At 35.3% G+C, this 16,922-nt stretch overlaps 1 protein-coding gene across 1 annotated transcript in view; it reads right to left on the bottom strand.

The window, feature by feature from the left end:
* LOC129277776 (voltage-dependent P/Q-type calcium channel subunit alpha-1A-like) overlaps window positions 1-16,922 on the bottom strand; it is a 133,464-nt gene that overhangs the window by 110,832 nt on the left and 5,710 nt on the right. The window contains exon 3 of the mRNA XM_064110549.1: window positions 520-625. Within this exon, the coding sequence (XP_063966619.1) occupies window positions 520-625 (106 nt within the window). The remainder of the gene's footprint in view (window positions 1-519; window positions 626-16,922) is intronic.

Raw genomic sequence — 16,922 nt, 5'->3', positions numbered from 1 at the left:
TTGAACACGTACAATGCGTCCCACAAAAAGAAAACCCGAGAATGTTCGATGATTTATCATAACTTAATAACAAATAATTATAATACTGTAATCAAATGACCTATCAATGTAAAGCTTAAAATCCCCTCTTTCATTTGATAATAACTCAAATGATTTCGTTATTTCTTGGTAAATGTCTGTACCTTATATACAGTATCAAATTAAAGAGCAGATAATGAACTTTTTAGACATGTATAATTTTCTTTTTAAAACTCAGATACCACCCGCCAAGTGACTTTTGGTATCTTTTCTTTTACATTGCTTTAACTCATTCATGCGTGAATGATGAATTATTTGCGTTGTGTCAGATGAAATAGGAGATTCTAAGCTTTATAATGATAGGTCATTTTGTCTACTGTATTTCATTATTATTAAGTTATGATAAACTTTCGACATTTCTCGGTTTTCTTTTTTTCTGGGACGCACTGTAAAAAGGGGACAGACAAATATGACAAGATATGATTGGTGTCATGTACTCACCAGTGCTATTGACCTCGGTGTTTTATCATCCTCCGGGAGATGTGTATCCAATGCTAACACAACACAGTTGGCTATAATTGTCGCTAAGATGAAATACTCGAACGGAGTGAGGACAAAAAAAACAACAGTCAAGGAAATCCAACAGATCATGAAAAAGAAAAACACACAATAGTTTGAATACGCAAAAAAAATTAACTTTTACTCAAAACTACTCCATGGCCAGGTGGCAATTCAACTATGTTTTAGCGCAGTATGTTCAATTAAACCGCTTTGTTGTTGCTTGAAGTGCATACTTGATCGTAAATTTATTGTCTGTATTTTCCAAAATGTCAAACTTTGAAATACACACAAAGTAATCTAAAAAGTTGTAAAACAGAAATTGAATTGAAGTTCAAATTAAATTGTTGACTCTAAGTAAATGTAACGATGTACGCAAAAAAAATTCAGCTTATCATTGGTAATGGTAACACATTGACGCGTAATTCAACGAGCTATTTCAATTCAATAACACTTTCCAAGATTCAAATTGATTAAGGAATCACATTATAATTTTGATTATTTTTGTAAATATATATATATGTTATTTTGCAAACCTCTCTCACTCATTGTTTTAAAAATCAACAAATAAGAAGTCAGATTAAATTATACATTTGTGAGGATGTCAGTGAAGAACTGAAAAAAGTTGATTTGTCATTTATATATATATTTATAGCGTCGTAGATAACATCTTCGTTCATAATCATATAAATTTGCAAATATTTCTTTGATTTACAATGAAGGTTAAAAGAGAGATGAACAATATATGATATTCTGAAAATACATGAAATATAAATTTTATATGCATTTCATTATGTAGGTTTCATGTTTTATTCTACTGATCTGTATTATCTCTCGTTGTAATTGTGATGAAATGTTCGCCCACGCACAAGGCCAATGGGAATATGCTATGATAATATACAATAAAAGCATCGGCGGTTGTCACCGGGAGTGTAAGTAGCCAAGATAAGATTACAATTTCTGTGATTATAAATCAGGCCCGTTGATGCCAGTAAGCGAATTAGAAGCCTATCGTCAAGCAGACGATGAGCAAGAGAAAAAAAGGCGGGAAAAGAAGCGTCACAATCCCGATCGTAAATCACAAGACGCACTGGCCGCATACAGACGGCTAATTTATGACCTGAAAAATTATCCCATACGTGGCCGCAAGTCATAGGCGTTATCGATGGATTACAACTGATAGGGAATATTCAAACGTCTCCCTGCGAGCCTTCGAGAGACGAGAAAATACATTTATGAAAGAATTAGCGGATCGAGTGCATATAATAACGTGGAACTAATTGAGGTCATTCGTTCGCTATTCCCTGTGTATATGGACGCATTATGAGGGTATGAAAATGAATAATTCAAAATTGGCTGTAACAACCTACGCGGTTTGCAGCCGCTTTATGCCTCTTTAAATATTAAAAATTGTCTTGACACCAGTAAATGCATTCGATGTTTATATTTCCCCTTTACACTAATGCAGGCAAGGGTCGCCCTGAACGGGAGGGCGGTTTTCTTTTCCGGGAAAATGTGATTATACACGACGCGGGTATAAAATTTGGATCTGACTGATTGTTTGAACATGGTTTCTCTATATTCACCCACTGTGTACATTAATGTACTTCTAATGCAGCGGTCCGATCCGCAAGCACTTAGTCTACGAAAGGAAACCCTATAGACCACTTGAGAAACATTTCAAAACCTGACCAGCTTTTGACGTCAACTGGGTTTGATCAGGCTAGTTTAAATCAGTAGACATGCTTTGTTCTGTTGATAAAGCCGCCCGTTTTATTCTAGTATCGCTGAAGAGCACGATTTGGGCAAAGTGATGCGGCAAGTAAAAAAAAAAATGCAAAGATGATATCGTGTCCACATGCTAAGACTAGCTTATCTCCAGGCACTCGGTATGTTTCCTACACAAATATACTCAGTCTCCACGTACACCCCTACTTTAGAAATTACCATCAAGCTAAACCAACAGCACATCGTCTCGTATCATACTGACGGATTAGATACACTCTCAATATCTATATAGTCTGCATGCTTCGAGACTCTACTTCTGCACTACATTAATAAGTCCAAAAGCTTTGGGTAAAGCCTAGCTCTGCCAGTCCTTGAATGGATGTCTGTAAATGCTCGCAGCGCCATTGAGTCTGAGGTAGTCTGTGCGATATATCATAAGAAAAGTCTCATCGTGCAGGCGATATACTCAAAGCATATGAAGACCAGAAGTTAATAACCTATAAGGAGAGGGTAAATTGAGCACAGCATGACAGTAACGCATTGATGATGATATTAAAGGTCGGTCTCCTACTTTTGACGAATGGTTGCCAGCCCCGGATTGTAATTCGAACGAATGACTTTCTAAAAGACGGCAATAACCTAGAAGACTCTAAACCCTAAACCGTATAGTCTCGTTTTCATTGTTTTAAACACATTTGCTGCCGAGCATGTTCACGACTAATTCTGATAATCAATATATTATATATTTCAAGAACTTTAATTTGAACATATCGATTTAAAAAGATCGTTATTATAATGATATTACACTTGTATAATTAAAAACCTTTGAATGGCAATACCAAATCAAAAGGGCATTCATATAAATAACAAATTCATAAAACGCGGAATGAATAAAAATAAGTGTTAAAATATATAACTGAATTTAATTTAAAAAAGAACATGTCTTGAATCAGATTCAACAGATAACATTTTTTTTACACTTTTAATGACAGAATTTATCAACTCTGTATGAGTTCGGTATACTAGTATTTGAAACTGTAACTCGAATGCATGGTATTATACACTGCTCAGTTGAAAGGTGTGGGGGGATATTTTTGTTACCCCGCATGGCGCTTCATATACTTGAACTAAAATGATCTTGATAAGCTATCGGCATATCACACAATCACTGTTGACTTGCATGTTTAATGGGTCTCACACATGCAAATCTGAATACCCGCGGTGGTATATAGAATCCAGGATCGCCAAAGGGGGCACTGTATTGTGACAGGATCGGTGTATTCTTCCGAAGGAGGAATCAAATTTTAAGTTTATCGTCAAAATATCTTTTACCGCCTCGAAACTGATAGTGTGTTTACGAGGTATTCAAAAGTTAATAAAAATAAGAAAGACTCAACCCCGATCAAAATAGGGCACCAGATTTACATGGAGCTTCCAAAAATGAATTAACCCACATTCGGCTTTTATAAAATGACACTTAGACGGATGTGTAAGTAGGGAACATGTACACTCTTTGTTTGGCAGATATTGTAATAGGCCAAATTTATTAAATTAAAGCCTGTATTTTTTTATACTATTTATTACAAGTAAGAATGATAACATATCATGCATGGGAAGTTCAATAAGATATACGCTCTAAAAATATTGGGTAAAAATGCTCCATGAGGGTAATTATGTGTCCAAACAACATTGAGCATTACCTTTGGGCATTTTTATTTATCCAGTGTGATGGGTATTTTGCCCATTATAAAGTAATTGCTGCTTATTTTTTGGTAAAATACTACCCAAAATTGGTTGAACGCATAATCACCCTCGTGCTGGTTAAAAATTTACCCAATATTTTTTTACAGTGTAGTGTTCTAATATTGCTATAATTGGAACAAAGCATTTTGCACTCATTGCAACGGGGTATGAGATAATAGCTGCCCTGTGTGCTATCGGGGGTAGATGTGAAATGAGAGCATTGCTAATTTACTCGTCTTGGGTAATTTCCATTTACGGGAGACACTGTCGCAGAGAGGTGATACTTTAAATGCATTGGGAATTATGATGGGGAATTTATAATGCAGTCTTAGATGCAACAATGTTGGTACATTAACATGAAGGTAGATCTCAGCACACATTATGTATACCGTGCTTGCCGCAGATGTAGAAAAGGTAATCTGACAGAGTGTCAATTCGAGACGGCAGATTCATTATTTGAATAGATATATGTCCTCGTGTATGGTCGATTTATTGCAGAATAACCATTGCTTCGCCATAATACATTAAAATGTTTCTTTCTCACGGCTCATTCGTCATGGATCGAAATCATCTAAGCATGTCCGATTAAATAAGACCTTGTAATTTCTAATATCCATGTCTAAGTCTCTATATACATAATCCACAACGCAAATCGTAATTAGGTTTGGAAGACACGGACAGATATAATAACCTTGAGAAACTGAGTCATGGCCGATCATTCCATTTTAAGGTGGGCCTGGCCTATTAATGTACCGGAATAGAGAAATATTATGTCATATCAACCATAACAAACTCGGCATACTGTAACTGCAGAAAGACTGAGACATTATCTTTTCCCTTCAAAGTATAGGCCTATGATAGTCAAAAATATATTTTTTTTCCGGCATAGAAAAACCGAGAAAGACCCACTCCTTCCTTAGGATATTTTGTATTGTGTAACGGGGAGGTAGTCTGGGGAGACTTTTCTTTCCTTAACGCAGACTTATTTTTCAGTATAAAAAGCAGAGCAGGATTTTAGTTTTGAGAAAGGGTCACAAGTTAATATATATAGGTGGATGCAAATAATCTCCACGAATACACCTCAAATGCCAATACAGTGCAGTACACAGAACAGGATGGAACACTTCATGCAATTTACACATTCACAATGGTTATAAAGTCGACGCCTATTGGGTTTAGACATACATGTATAAAAGATTCAATATAACTTGACTGAAGTACACCACAATAACAATGATAACATGAATTCGTGTTTTCTCATATTTGTATGACACGCTAAATTAGCCACGCTTATCCAGGTAATTGGATTCTTGTAAGCAATACAATGAGCTAGACAACTGCTGTTTGAACAGGATTACACGCAAAGCGAATGTGAGATTAGACAGTTCTAGGACTTGCACCGGTTGAACCCTTCCGACTGACATTCATCACAATCTAGTTAGGAAAAGAGGACACTGTATCGATCGAAGGACAACAATAGAAAGGAAGACGAGATTTCGAGAAATTCAATTAACGAGAGACTAGTCATATATCAACGCGTAAAAACATCCGCCATTACATAGGCCTACACGTAAGCAGTTCATCAACATTTGTCATTTGACGGGTCGTATAATCCGACCATTTTCCTTGATTTTCATTGGCTGAGAAGCACTGTTTCTATGGTAACTGTCGGATTAATAATACTCTGTCGGATAAAGTATCCAACTTTGTCAGATGAAACATCCCCTGGGCCATGAGGCACAAAATATGTATTTCTAATATTATGGAAAACACGATTTCAAACCAATTTTTTTCCTGGGTAATGGTCAATGACATGTTTGTGCTTACCCGAATTAACAATTAATATTCACCGGATTTCTTTTAATGATGTAAACAGTTTGAATGCAGCAGACCCCTTGTTATCTTCATAAGATATGAACCTATACCGATTTTGGTTTTGATGCCGTGTAGCTCATTCTATTTTGCATTAAAAATATTTTTTTAGTATGCTCAACATTGATAGTTATTCCATCAGACTTATTGCATTCACTTTCTTTTTATTTTTTCATTATCCTATTTTGTTTCGTATTATCCCCATTAGAAAAGGTGTTAGCACACAGTGACGACGTGAAAATGCTCTACATGCTTCTACACACCCTAAAAATGATTGGTTTTTCATGAAAAAAGGACTATTTTTAATTTCATGCAAACACATTAATGATCAATGGATACGGATAAATGTAACTGAAATATGATTGAAATTTTCAAAGCTCATTTAAGGGGATTTTTTTTATATCATAGAATATACACACTGCCATCTAAAATGAACGCAACATTTAATCTCGTCAAAATTAGGTTATTTAGTTCATTTAGTTCATATTTCAAAACAGCAGAGAAATTGTTTCACCTTTCATTGCACTAAATACAAAATCACATTCACTTTTACAAAAGGCGAGTTGCAATCGGATGGTCTACGCAATCGTGCACCAATTGCCGATGATGCAACAAAATTAAGTTAAAAAACAGGTGCCAAATCTCTTCACCCTCAAACGACGGTAAACACAGAACACTTCCTTTTCTTGCCCTCGAGATATGTCACCAGTCTGAAACTGAGACCTTTAACAAACACACATTTTATTATTACCCGTACCACGAAAATTGAGACACAGCGAGGAGCATGTTCTTTTTTAGTGAGTCCGAAATTTTATCTCTCTCAGATATGTAAACTGTTCCCACATTAATCATCGATACTGTTTTATAGGAAAGGCATTTTTTAAAAGAAAAATTAAAGTCAAAGCATACCAACAAATTCGTTACCAAAAAAAAAAATTATACAAAGATAAACACGAAATGACACATTTCTGATAGAATAATTTTATTCAATGCTCGCTTGTTTTGGCTAATAATCTGTCAGTGCTTATAATTAAGTTATCATCATAACATGATTGAGAGAACCCACGGGAAATTTGTAGCAGACAGCAAATATTGACAGCCTCTTAATAGCGCATTTTGAAATGACACGTTGAAATGTCCAACTACCTATCGATCATGTCCAACATTTTTTTTTGCGGGCGGGGGGCTATTTTTCGAATAATTGAGCGGCAACTGTTACTATATTCAACCAACTCTGTTTGAATGATTCAGAGGAATTAATAAAGGAATTAAATGTGATTTTCAAAGGTTCCTACGCAAAACTTCATTTCACAAAACAGACGAGAAAAAAGGAAGGGTAGTACATTAAATACAAGGAATCAGACAGAATGATTTGACTTCTTTAAGAAGAGCAAATCAGAGGCAAAAGGGTAGAACATTTGTGAATTTCATAGAGAAGAAAGTGAATGATAGTCTAACTGAAGTTATCCCCTAGATATGTCGGATCCATATTTCATTTCGTCATCGCTTATACAATCAACTACAAATGTAGAGGATAACATTTGGGTAAAGGGGAGAGACGTAAATAGAAGCGTGTCAGTATTCAATTCAATTCAATTCAATTCAATTCAATTCAATTCAATTCAATTCAATTCAATAATGGTTTATTAAAAACATGCCTCGCAGCCAAAGGCTGAATAAAAGCATGTGTACAATTTACAACAATAGAATAATACTCAAATACAAATATGGAATGATATAAAATTACTCGTACTTCTTATTATAATACAAGGAAATAAATTGTTGAAAGTAAATAAAGTTATACATTGTATTGAACATAATACATATTAAGTACGCAAATTCTAACCACTACAATGAGGTACATTGTACATGCATGAATGAAAAGTGTTAGAAAAGAAAAGATGGGGAAGGATAAAGACGGCATAGGGAGACAGACAGAGAAAAAGTGAGTAAGGATAATGGGTAATTAAAAGGAGATATAGGTAGAAAGTACAGAGAGAGGATTGGGCCAGAAAGATGAAGAAAGTAGTGGCGAAGATTGAAAACAAACAAAACCATGCATGTATGACAACAAATTAAGTACAGAGTACACTAAGTGAGGCAAGGCGGTATAGAATGAGGATGACTATCCTAGCAAATAAAGAAAACTATATCTATCATATCTTCCGGGTGGGGGGCAACAAATGTATCTCGTTCTCGTTTAGTAAATCTATGAAGTAGGGGATGGGACTATTTCGGAATCAGTTGGTATTTGCCGGTGTGCGTGTATTGGTGGGTGTGTGTGAGTGTGTGTAGGGGTGGGTGCGGGTGTGTGCGATTGTGGATGATGAGAAAGGGAAATAGAGAGCAGCTCCGACGTGACATTTTCTATGAGGGTCGTAAAAGGGGAAGGAGGAAATTACACGGAATTCAAAATAAATTTGACCTTCCAAATCTGTAAAGACCCGTTTCCTCCGACAAGTGGTGTAAGGGGGGGGGGGAACGAAAGGATGCAGAGAAGAGAAATAACGAAGTATATAGGTAGGGTGTAGAGAAGAGAGAAAAGAACGGAACATGGAGCAAATGACAACAAGGGAATCAGAAATATTTAGGAACCAAGGGGGGCAAATGCAAATTACTATGAGGGAAAATTTGGAAAAAAGGAAGAGAGAGAGAGAAAGAGATGAGAGAGTGGAAGAGAAATGGGAGGGGCGGAGTGTGAGAAAATGGGGTAGATTGATAAGAAAAAGAATCCGACCCATATGTCTGCCTCTCGACTGTCAGCAATCAAGCGAAAGTAGATGAAATTCGGTCACGATCTGAGCAAACCATTCCCTCCTCGCTCTTACCGAATATAGAGAGCCGCCAATTGAGACACTTTTGAGCGCAGGTTCTTTGCAGTACACTCACCGGAACATGAATACCAAAGATTCCTCACAAAAAAAATAAAGGTTACAAAATGCATCCTTGCGGACATTCCGAATTAAAATTGTATATGTATACATGTGATTACATTCTTAATTATATGATCCTTTGAACCTTTCCTATTGTTTATATTATTGAAAGTTATCAAATAAATATTATTCTCCATGAGTTCGTTTCTACACACAATAACATCTGAATGAACTATTTAAAAAGTTCTATCATAACCAGCTCAAACAAAAAATTGTATTTACAGACACACACACACATCAAATTATCAAGTTGTAAGTTAAGCTGTACTGTTTATATTAAATTATGCAAATGGGGGTATATTTGAAGAACGTGAATTATTATTTATCATTCAAAATCTTTAATAAACATGGTTAATCTAAAATATGTATACATAGAATAGTTAAACTTCTTTGACATTTTGATTGTGTTGTAACAGGTGTCTTCACACAATAATTTAAGTATTACAAACACAAAGTCCCTTTAAAAGGAAATGATAATGATATAATCTGCAAACTTTTAGACGCTTTATACGAGGAATAATTTGACATTAATCTATTCATTTATCTCTATAGTAAATTCACACAAAACACACCTTACACTGTTTCGTGCGTGTTAATAATATTTGTGAGTTGTTCTTTATAATCCATATAACTCAGTTTTTTTTCGACGGTTACCTCGTATACCATGGTGTATATAATGAACTGGATTAGTATGTTTTGTTCGTCCTGTAACTAATGTTCGATGTTGATGTTATCATTCAGCTCGAGAGAGTCCAAGCTCGGCAATGAAGTGTCCATGGCTGTCTCGGGGGAATGAAAGATGAGACATCGCTCGATTCTCTTCCTAGTTTTTCAAGTGGAACAAACCAATTTTCGCATTTACCCCCCCCCCCTCTCTCTCTCTCTCTCTCTCTTCGATTACAACTACTAGTCCTACATATTTTGCGAGGTATTTTAAAAGTATTCATTTTGAAGAAGCATCTTCACTAAACACTTCTCTCTTAGTGTTTGATCCTGTTCTACACCCCTTTCTCTCTCTTCCCATCTTCCCCCCTCTCTTTGCCTCTCCCATTCACTATTTCATGTGATTTTCTTCTCTTATCGAAAATATTTAAAGTTCATAATCATACTGCACATTACTCTAAAGATTACACCCTTATATGTATGAAAAGGGGGAAATAAAACTGAAAAGATTGAAGATATATAGATATATACTGTATACACATACGTACTTACACGCAAGCATAATTTATTCACGAAGTGATTAAGTATAGAAGAGGATTGAAAATATAATATAAATTGATGAGCGAGGATAAAAGAAAGGAAGACTGGGAGGCCGATAGAGGAAGAGGTAAAAGGATAGAAAGATTGGAAGAGGGGATGAAGGAGTAGATAAGAAAGATACAAATATATGGAGAGGATGAGAAAGAGAAGAATAGATGGGGAGATTGACAACCCGTATTAGATAGGGCGATTTAGAGATTGGGATTACAGAATGGATATATCGAGGAAAATGAAAGATAGAGACATTGAAAGATGAGAAGGCAGAGATAAAGAGCTTAAGGAAAAAGAAGGAGGGATGGAAAGATTTAGTGAGAAAAGGAAGGAGAAATGGAGAGAAGGTGAATGCGAAGCCGCCGCAGCACTCATAAACGCAGAGGAGAGTGTTACAAGATACGATAGAGGGTACTTGAACCGCACATAATAAAGCTACCTCTCCCTCGCTTCTATCCTGCTAATAATTCAAGACGAGCAACCTTAAAATGGCGGACTCGTGCCAGAACCTTGGCTTCCATTTCAACTTCAAAATTCACAATACCACGTCCCAGTGAATTCCAATGTGCAATTTTATACACTTTATGAATACGTGTTATTTAGATAGGCAAAATCGACATGCATAAAGCAGAAGAGGTATTTTGCAGTGGATATGGATCAATGAATAATTCAATAGTATAAGACTTCGGAAGTGCATTTTATATTTTTGTTTGAAGAATATTAAGTGCAAATTTTGTAGGGAAATATAAACCAAACGACCTCGTCAAGAGAATAATATTATTGTTACTTCACTTTTTCATAATTCCTGTTTGGTAATAAAACCATCAAACATTATGCATGACGATATTGAACTTTTCAAAATCCTATATATCAGACAATCAATTTATTCCCACTAAAAATAAGAACGACGAAATATTACTGTCATGATGATAACAATATTACAACTCAAAATATGGTAAGAGTATATTAAAATAGAGAATAAACTTTCAAAAATAAATCATAAGATACAAAATATTAAGTACCCAAGAGGCTTAAGGAAGTTGAGGACAAACGGTTGGATATCAATCAAATTGAAGTATTTTATATCTTCACTTTATAAGGTATCAAGTCATTCGTATAGGGATCAAAAGCACCGAATGTATGTTTCCAAGACACATATTAATGTTGGCTTATATTACTAAGGCAACCGAGAAGTACACGAAATTACCCAGGCTATGCAATTATAATATTCGACACCATGTTCTCCATGAAGCCGAACCAATCACTGAGCAGCCGAGGGAGGTTATTAGTCTCACAAGACAGTCTTAAATAATGCTCTAAAAAATATCGCATGTATTGGTCACACACGAAGTATTTAGGTCGTAATATGATTTTTTTAAATATATTTCTATTTCTTCGAGAGATATCACACAACTACCTGCAGAATTATGTAATCATGAAGGTCAATTTATTGGAATAGTAAATATGAAATATAAGGCTTCAGAACAAGATGTCAGCCCACGCACTATTTGATTTACTTGCAGGTATACGAATCGGTACGATTCCTGGAAAATGGCAAGCATTAGAGGTCTCATTATAACATCATGATTTGCAATGAAAAGGTCCCGAAGAGCGTGAAGATCATTATCTCATAAACGCTCCACTTTGTGATTTTCCGTTTCCTTTACAATTTTTAACGTTTTATTCCGGTTTCTCTTATAAATGAGTAATTTATTTATCTTCTATTCTGTTTATCTTTGAAGGGTTTTCATCCCGTATGTGTATGAAAATACCATGAATATCATCACGAAGTTACATGAACACGCTTATCTACCTACTCGGGCAGAGTATTTAAAATTTTCCATTTATTTATATAGCTATTCATTGATTTATATATTCATTCAATAATTCATTTATAGTTATACTGCCTGAAAACAATTGCGATGTTGCTGTGATGGTAATTGATATCATATTTAGCTCATTAACGGAAATATAATTAATAATATTATATCAGATATTTACTTATGTTATCGAATAAACAATATAGTCAACTGCACTGGGTCACAAACTTATTTCTGTAAAATTCAAAACGTTTGATCCATGTCATTAAAATATTTGATAAAAATAGTTCCAGCCACGACCTAAAATATACATATCTCAACACTTTCAAAATATGGGTCACACCCAAGAGATATAAAATAGCATTCTGAGAAATATCACGGTCCCAGCAGCACAATACTAACGTAAGTCGGCCATATTGGATTCGAATATAACTATCTGCGGTGGTTCTGTTCGACACGTATAATGTCCCACAAGTCTAGTGTGACCTTCTCTGAATAGGCGGCCGTGTTGATTCGAAATTTATGAAGGGGCGACAAAAAAGGAGCGAATCCTGCGTAGTTTAATAATGTTCTCCAATCCACATTAAACCGTATGCTGATGCAGCCGCTGAGATACTCCCCTAGCACATACATTGTTTAATTTTTTTTACATGAATTCATAGTTACAAGTATTCTAGGGATTATCTCATTTTTTCCTTTTAACATATTCACATCTACCCTAGATTAAGTCGATATAGCTATTCACAGTACACTTAATAGCCGACTTTTTTATACGTCAAAAGTAAAAAAAAAAATATATCCTCAGGCCAACCAACCTGTAAACATACAAAATAGAAGTGATTCATATGAACATAAGAGTTACAGCATATTTCCCATAGATAACTGGATATAATATCTGGACAAGAAAGGAGTTTTCTTTCCCTATATGATTTAAAGTATATTAAAATTTCTCAAAAAAGAGTAACTCCTTTTAAAAAGCAGTAGATGGCAGACCTGTATTCTGAATATCGAATGCAGATAGTCAATGTATTTCCTTGTATAAATATTTGGTAAACTTTAGTACAATATTAATATGGGTATCCAGCTAAATGTGGGTCATATTCGTCAGTAAGTTGGGCTTTACAAGGTATATCGAAATATGTCTCATGGGAAGGTTACGGAAAATAATTACATGAATTATTCAAATGGGCGTCCTGGGCTAAGTAACACAAAGATTAGCGATCAATCGCTAAAAGAACTGCCCAATCAAGATCAATTATACACGCGCATTTGGCGCAAAATACTGACCAGGAACCAATCAGAAGTGTTCTTTCATATTTGCTATATTCATCGCTAAGCTTTGTGTCACAGGGCCCTGGTATCCTTTTCATTCAATATGAAGAGGAAAATTAAATCAAAGAAAAGCATAATTGTGATTTAAAGATAATTTGAATCGTACATCACATGGGGAAAAGGGATCGTTCAAAATGAAATTAAATCGATCAAAACTTTGACAGCATCTCTTAAAAGTCCGGAATTTTCATCCATGAATATTTATGAATGCATGGGGCTGTCGGATATGGGATTCATGACAAAACATGTCATCAATGCATGATGTGATCGAGAAAGTCTAGAAAAGATAATAATATGCCTTCCAATCACGACCCTTGAAAGCGGGGGAGGGGGGGGGGGGTGGCTGAAACATCCCCAAAGATTTTTCTAGGGATGCAGCGTATATTAGGCAACAAGCAATCAACCCTTTTTTTGGAGTGAAAACCTTTTTTTTTGCTTGTCACTTCTTATTCTGACCAAAATTTCATTTTCAAAACCAGCACCCCCTCTTCAAAAGTCGTTCCCAGGGTCCTGCTTCCGATTAGATAGAAATGGAGAGACTGCATTACTGATTTGACTCAAACAATCATTGGGCAATGCAATGCAAGTCGTGTCTCTTCTTAACTTCCCTGAAGCTTTCCGGTTCTTTTTTTGTTCTACTATAATAAAAAAATGATATAAAAGAAGACTTCCATTAAAAAAACTGTTTCAAATATCTGTACTCGCCTTCATATCCATAGACCCCCCTAACATGTATTCATAGAAAAGGATATAAATGATTCTCCAGACAGACTGTATTATGTGTCAAATTCAATTTTGATGTCATCATGCGAGCTATATTTACAAGATTGGACTAAATTTGCCTGTACACACCGCGTATTATTGCTTAGCATGCATGTACAACAGATGGGGCCGGATGCGATATTGCTTTTTGTTGGGGGTAATATTACTCGTGAGAAATCTACTATTATGTGAGGATACTAATACGATCTTGAAATTACCTAATTTACAGGCTAATATGATATTCTAAAGCCCTCGCTTTTCTATTGAAGCGTGGGAATTTTGTATACTTTACACTAATTACATGAAATATTAATTTTTCATGAACATACAAGTCTATCATCTTACAACCATTAATATTCTGAAACTGTTATTAGCGAGAATAAACTACTAATATTATTAGTCACAAATTAGAAATATCACACGCCTACTTCTTATATGTGATCTTAATCTCCGAAAACAAGATTTGAGACTTCCTAAATTTATTGCATTTACTTTCCCACTTCCTTAATCAAAGATGGAGATCTATTTAGATATTTTAAAATACCTTAACAAATTATGTTAAGTTGTTTGTTTTTATTTTTCATTCGGGGGGGGGGGGGAGGGTGAAGGTCAATTATGATTAAGATTTTGTGGAGGTATATGCGTATTTCTTTCATGACTTTGTACTACGTTTATGAAACGGGACTTGCATTATTTGCTCAAAATGCATAGAACTGATTGGTTTTCATGTACTTAATATGTTTGGGCCATGTCTTACAAAAAGTTACGATCGATTCACATCGAACTAAAATTGATATTGATCTTACTTTTGATTTACGCAGTTTTACATAGTTTGATTTGAATCTATTATCGATCCCAACTTTTTTTAAAGGAAGATCTTGGCACCTACTCTTTATTGGGCGCTGGTATACTATTAAAAGAAAGACGTATGTGAATACGGGCGCTTCATATACACGGACTTAACAGAAAAACACATATTTCATCAAATATCAACAAAAGAAGAAGCATTAATCTATTTTCATAAACTGCAAAGGCGCAAAGTTATTACGAAATCACTGCACTCTAAGAAATATTGGGTAAAAATGCTCCATGAGGGTAATTATGTGTCCAACTGTTGGGCATTGTTATTCATCCAGTGTGATGAAAATTTTGCCTATTCTAAAGAAATTGCTGCTTGTTTTTTTAACCTAACTGGACAATATGCTTCCCGCATTGGGTAAAATACTCCCCCAAATTGGTTGGACGCATAATTACCCTCGAGCTGGTTAAAATGTTACCCAATTTTTTTTACAGTGTAGGCAAAACCACAAAACCTTCGTGAATGTGATTGTAATTTAATACATGGGTGGGTTAGTTACCATATTCTCCTTCTCTTAGAATAATTTTAGTTTTATGGTGGTGAGATTTGAACCAAGTAAAAATTAAATGAAATGAAGTCAAGTGGATTACTCGTTGCAGGAAAGAAGATAACTCGGAGGGAGTAGGGTGGACATTTTGAGATGCACTTTAAGACCCGGCATCCATTTCGTTAAGATATTGAAAAAAAATGGATATCTGACTGCATCTCTTTCTCTAATCGCAAGAATATAAGATGGAAGCGTTACGTGATGAAAGCAACGCGGGGGTGAATCGAAGCAACAGTCACGTGACTTGGACTGAAAATTGATGACCATTTTATAGTGCGGGAATTACACGTCGAGTCCTATTTTCTTTGAATGAGTCTTGGATGGCAGCGAGTGATTTGTTATGTCGGATTCTTCAATCACAATGCAAGAAGAGCTGGATACACGGCGCTCTGCTGGGGTTTTCGTTGCATATAAACCAAGCGCGGTAATATAATTCGAAATTCGAGCTTAGATCTTTGCAAACGCACGACCCAGTCCCACTTTTGCTCGATTTAGATGCAACATAATACCGCCTTTTGATGCGATGGCCAGCAAGCGATGTGTCTGTATCAAAGAGCAGTGGAATCGGAACTGACCGATCAACAGATATTCTCTCATAGATCCCAGTGTGGGTTTGATTTTTAAATATTAAAATCAAAATCCAACAGCCTTCGGGCGTAATGCAATAGTGGTTTATCAACATTTATACAAGTATACAAAGGCGTACCTTGGTAGCAGCTGTTTAGGATTTCGCGTTAAAATGTCGACTAACTCTTTTACATAAACATGGCAGTGATCCATTGGTGGTCTGCGAGTAATTTTGTGTCTTTATTATATTTTCAACTCTCTTAAAACGTCAAAGGACATGATTTTTTATTTAACAATTTATTTAGAGCAGGACGCGCACAGAATAGAGGCAAATGAAGAACGTAGATAACATGCCATGTTTATACACTATTGATATTTCATCTTCCAAATAATTATCAGGAAAACCAATGTAAAGAAATCACGAAAAAATATGAATATAATCTTTGGAGAAAAAAAAACATAATAAAAAACAATCTTATGAAATTAATGTAAAGAAAATCAACAAAGCATACGATTTGAATATAATCTTTGGAGATGAAACCACGAATTTGCCCCTCTTTCTTCAGCGAAATTCGATAATGACTATGATTTGGAAGTATGGCAACCCCGAGTGTTGGCCTTCTTTTCATTGCATTCTGAATAATGTATGAAACTTCAATCTTAGTCACTCTGATATTGCTTCTCATCGCATGATTAATAGATGGAACGAGGGGAAATGTGTTTTTTATCAACGTATGTCTTTGCTCACAAAGTAGTTAAAAAAATGAAGGCGACGATTTAATCTAACTAGTTTGGGTCGTATACACTAAAATTTTCAGTTTTCATGATAGCAGTGTTAAATGAATAATGCTCCACTGATAAAGCGCCTGCATCCCATTTTGAAAAAAAAATGCAAACTTTTTATGGTGCGTTTTCCCGCCGTTTTTTTA

Source organism: Lytechinus pictus, chromosome 15 (genome assembly GCF_037042905.1).
Source record: "Lytechinus pictus isolate F3 Inbred chromosome 15, Lp3.0, whole genome shotgun sequence".
Taxonomy (NCBI): domain Eukaryota; kingdom Metazoa; phylum Echinodermata; class Echinoidea; order Temnopleuroida; family Toxopneustidae; genus Lytechinus; species Lytechinus pictus.
Note: the sequence above shows the minus strand (reverse complement) of the source record. Positions and strands in the feature narration are given on the sequence as shown.